The sequence below is a fragment of the Engraulis encrasicolus genome, chromosome 21, assembly GCF_034702125.1.
Source record: "Engraulis encrasicolus isolate BLACKSEA-1 chromosome 21, IST_EnEncr_1.0, whole genome shotgun sequence".
In the NCBI taxonomy this organism is placed as follows: domain Eukaryota; kingdom Metazoa; phylum Chordata; class Actinopteri; order Clupeiformes; family Engraulidae; genus Engraulis; species Engraulis encrasicolus.
This window is the reverse complement of record NC_085877.1, coordinates 15,444,206-15,449,205: the sequence shown is the minus strand read 5'-3', so window position 1 is coordinate 15,449,205 and position 5,000 is coordinate 15,444,206. Positions and strand designations below refer to the sequence as shown.

At 48.5% G+C, this 5,000-nt stretch overlaps 1 protein-coding gene across 5 annotated transcripts in view; it reads left to right on the top strand.

Annotated features, from left to right (window-relative positions):
• The window catches only part of LOC134436927 (probable E3 ubiquitin-protein ligase HECTD4), a 145,808-nt gene that overhangs the window by 77,244 nt on the left and 63,564 nt on the right, over positions 1-5,000 (top strand). For all 5 annotated transcript variants that reach the window (XM_063186276.1, XM_063186274.1, XM_063186272.1 and 2 more), the window contains 4 exons: positions 785-948; positions 3,280-3,525; positions 4,344-4,536; positions 4,922-5,000. The exon at positions 4,922-5,000 is cut by the window's right edge and continues 26 nt beyond it. In XM_063186276.1, coding sequence (XP_063042346.1) covers positions 785-948; positions 3,280-3,525; positions 4,344-4,536; positions 4,922-5,000 — 682 coding nt within the window. The remainder of the gene's footprint in view (positions 1-784; positions 949-3,279; positions 3,526-4,343; positions 4,537-4,921) is intronic.

Genomic DNA, 5,000 nt, shown 5'->3' with positions numbered 1-5,000 from the left:
CATGGATGCATGAATTCTGCTTCTGTCAGGTGAAGAAAGGGATAGTCCTTGAATCGTTATAAGATGGTTTCCACAATTAAAAATGGTGGTGGATGCATCATTCTGTGGCAGCCTCAACCACAGGAAACCTTGTTTGGGTGTACGGCACCATAAAAACTGAAAATTATGATAGAATGTGGAAAGTGACCTTGCAAAAATATGCTCATAGAGGGAGCTAAGATCTTCACTGGATCTTTCAATAAGATAATAACCCAAAACTTGCATCCAAAATAGTTCAAATGTTCTTCAAGGATACTAAAACCATGGTCATGGAGTGGTTCAGACCTCAATCCTTTAGATAGTGTTTGAAGAGTGCTGAAAATGAATGTCCATCCTCAACATCCATGCAATTTGGACCAGCTTAACTATTTGCGATGAAATAAATGGCCCAAAATCCCTGGTAGGACATGTGCCAACATAGTTAACAACTAATCAAAGTGCCTGGTGTCAATTTTTGTTCATAAATGGCACTGTATTGACTATTAATGATAAGGGGGCTAATAATTTTGTCCTTGCCATTTTTAGACTTTTTTGTTTAAACTCATTGTGAAAATGGAAAAGTCCAAATTTAACTTATTGGATACTATCTCCATGGTGTATTTGTTTCCAGAATAACACACATTTATTAATAATGATCATTCTCAATGATCAATGAAGAGATATGTCTAATTTCAGGAGGGGGGCTAATAATATCGTCCTCAACTGTATAATATGTCTCCCTACTCCTCTCCTGTGGTCCTGTCAGGAGTCGTCTGAGGACGTGTCGGGGGGTCTTCCCTTCCTGGCGGACCTGGCCCTGGGTCTGTCGGTGCTGGCCTGCTCCATGCTGCGCATCCTCTACAACGGGCCCGAGGTCACGCCAGAGGAGGAGGCATGCCACGACCTGCTCTGCTCCAAGCTGCTGCAGAGGTGAGACGGAAACCCGAACGCACGCACGCACGCACGCACGCACGCACGCACACACGCACACACACACACACACACACACACACACACACACACACACACACACACACACACACACACACACTACCACGACCTGCTCTGCTCCAAGCTACTGAAGAGGTGAGACGGAAACCCGAACACACACACACACACACACACACACACACACACACACACACACACACACACACACACACACACACACACACACACACACACACACTACCACTACCTGCTCTGCTCCAAGCTACTGCAGAAGAAGAGACGTGCACACACACACACAAACGCACACACACAAACGCACACACAGACACAGACATTGCCACTACCTGCTCTGCTCCAAGCTACTGCATGAGAAGACACACACACACGCGCGCACACACGCGCGCACACACGCGCGCGCGCACACACACACACACACACACACACACACACAGACACAGACATTGCCACTACCTGCTCTGCTCCAAGCTACTGCATGAGAAGAGATGCACATGCGCATACACACACACACCTGAGCACATGCATTCCTTTGGTCACAAAACTATGCCTACAAATACCTATATGGACGCTCCCAAAACTTTGCATATAAGGCACACATGCATGCTTTCACTCTTGCACATACACACAAATACAAGTGTGCACTCAAAACTATGCAAGTGCACGCAGACACACACACACACACACACACACACACACACACACACACACACACACACACACACACACACACACACACACACACACACACACACAGCTCATTAGCCACACTTCAAAATATAATATAATAAAATATTGTTATAATAGTGCTTTAAAAGCCTTTCAAGAGGCAAACATTTCATGAAAATGAGTCAAGTCAAGTCAAGTCAAGTTTATTGTCAATTTCTTTACATGCACTGGTCATACAAAGAATTTGAAATTGCGTTTCTTGCTCTCCCATGCAGACATAGACTAATCTAGGTAAGGACATAGACAGTATAGACATAGACAGTACTCATACATGGACATAGACAGTATGGACGTAGACATTGCTCATACAGACATTTAAAGTGCAAGACTGGACAACAGAAGACTTGTAGAGAACATACATTAAGAGGAGGTATTTTGTTGTTCTTTTTTATAAAAGTCCTTTATAGCGTTCTGACATAGTAATAGTAGCATTTGAAGAAATAAATAATTAAAAAAGGTTTTTATTAAATACACCAGCAGCAGTATGTGTGTGTGTGTGTTTGTATGTGTTTTGTGTGCGTGTGTGCGTGTGTGTGTGTGTGTGTTTAGTGCAGGTAGAAAGTGCGGTGTGCGTCTGTGTGTGTGTACCTGTGTATGTGTGTGTGTGTGTGTGTGTGTGTGTGTGTGTGTGTGTATGTGTGTGAGTATGAGTTGTGTGTCAGTGTGTGTATGTTTGGGTTTAGTGCAGAAAGTGCAGTGTGCTTGTGTGTGTGTGTGTGTGTGTGTGTGTGTGTGTGTGTGTGTGTGTGTGTGTGTGTGTGTGTGTGTGTGTGTGTGTGTGTGTGTGTGTGTGTGTGTGTGTGTGCATGTGTATGTTTTGAGTTAGTGCAGGTTGAAAGTTCAGTCACAGATGTAGTAGTGCAGGTGGAATGTTCAGTCGCAGATATGGTGGTGGGGATGAGGGGGGGGAGCGTTGTCAGTGGCCTGGCTGGCTAGAGGCTGACAGTGAAGGGAGAGTGGGTTGAGTGTTCAGTATCTTGATTGCTTGATGCATCGTGCTGCTTGCAAGCCTGGTGGTACGGGAACGGAGGCGCCTGTACCTCTTTCCAGAGGGCAGGAGGCTGAACAGTTTGTGTGCAGGGTGGCTTGTGTCTTTGATGATCATCAGTGCTTTTCGGGTGAGGCGTGCGGTGTAAATGTCCTGCAGGGAGGGGAGTGGTACTCCAATGATCTTCTTCGCTGTGTTCACAACACGCTGGAGTGTCTTCCTGTTTTTCTCCGTGCAGCTTCCTCCCCACACTGTGATGCAGCTGGACACGACGCTCTCTATGGTTCCTCTGTAGAATGTTGTCATGATGGAGGGTGTAGCACTTGCCTTCTTTAGTTTGCGCAAGAAGTAGAGACGCTTGGACAGCCTGTGCTTGTCAAGAAAAACACTTTCACAGGAAGATTATAGTGTGGTTTGAGCAGTGTATCTCTCTCTCTCTCTCTCTCTCTCTCTCTCTCTCTCTCTCTCTCTCTCTCTCTCTCTCTCCCCTCCCTGCCCCTTTCACCAATCTTTTGTCGACCCTCATCCCTCTCTCCCTCACCACTCCCTCTCTTCCTCCATCTCCACCTCCTCCCCAGGTGCCAGTGGCAGGTGGAGGCTAACGGTGCCATCTCCCCAGCGCTGACCCCCAGCCCCTCCCCGCTGCCGCTGACCATCGACGAGGATCGGGAGTTCACCTACCCGGCCGACGCCCTGGTGCCCCCGCCGGGCCTCATGCCCGCCGCCTACTGTGACCTGCCGCGCATACGCCTGCCGCCGGGCATCATGGGACGCCTGCGCGAGCTCTCGGGGCGCGCAAGGCCGCAGTTCCGACCCAGCATCAAGTAAGAGGGGGGGCAACGCCGGCAATTTTTTTTACCCTGTGTTTAAAAACATATGCGTACCAGGCAATCGGACCAACGCATGTTCCACTTCATATTGCCATCGTACCTATTTTGAGTGAAATACTGATTCGGCCTCAGTTACGACCCAGCCTCATGGAGATAATCAAAGAGTTAACAAAGGGAAGAGAAGGAATTGCACAGAAGGAGAGTGCATAGACTAGAGGAAATGAGAGAGGGTGAATGAAAGGGAAGGTCGACTAGGCTGCGAGGAGAGAATGGGGCGAGGGCCGCAATTATTAATCACCGCTCAGCTCCTGGCATGATTAGGGTAGCAGAGCCAAATCTGAACCCTACTTAGCATTGCATGAATAATAATCCCCTCAACATGAACTCAAATGAGTTTAAATGGGGATAAGCTATGCTTTTTCTTTGTACCGTGCTCTCTTTCTTAACTTCCTTGAAGTCATATGTAAGTGCTTTTTTTTGCTAAGGTAATGTTTTACTTATCAGCTTATTTCTTTGATTTTATGTATGCTGCCATTTCCATTGTGTTGGCTTCTTTCTAGCTGGCTGTGTGTCTAACTGTCCCTTGTCTTGGTTTTCACTTCCATCCTCTTCCTCTCATCCATCTACCTATTCACTCATCCACCTCTCCATCTGTCTATCCACTTATCCATTCATCCATCCATGCTTTCATACTCCCATCCATCCATCCCATCATCCATGCGTCCATCCACTAAATCCATTCATTTGTTCACCCTCTCATCCATCTATCCCTCCCTCCCTCCCTCCCCCCCTCCCTGCCTCCCCTTCTCCAGGGAGGTGATCCGTCCGGACGTGATGGAGGAGGTGATTGTGTCGTGCGTCATCAAGCACCTGATGATGGTGGACGCCCTGCAGTCCCTGGTCAACTTCCAGTACCGCGAGGAGCACCCCGAGGAGCACGACCTGCTGTGCAAGATCATGGCAGAGGCCTTCAAGAAGATCAACGCCATGCAGAGACAACTACAGGTGAGCGAGAGTGAGAGCGAGCGCGAGCGTGAGAGTGAGAGCGAGCGCGAGAGTGAGAGTGAGAGTGAGAGTGAGCGCGAGAGTGAGAGTGAGCGCGAGAGTGAGAGTGAGCCCGAGCGTGAGAGTGAGCCCGAGCGTGAGAGTGAGCCCGAGCGTGAGAGTGAGCGCGAGCGTGAGCGTGAGCGAGAGTGAGAGCGAGCGCGAGCGTGAGAGTGAGAGACTGTGCAAGCAAGACCATGGAAGAGGTATTCAAGTAGGTCAGTGCCATGGAGAAACGACTACAGGTGTACTACAGTACAGTCTAAAATCTCATAGTGTGTAGGTCTGTGCTTTTATCCACCATGTGTGTGTGTGGTAACCTGTGGTGTGTTCTTCCCCTGTGTAGAGTGTGGCAGAGCTGGAGCAGAAGTGGCATAACGAGGTGGAGGAGGCTCACCAGGGCAAGCTGGAGAACAACACGCCAT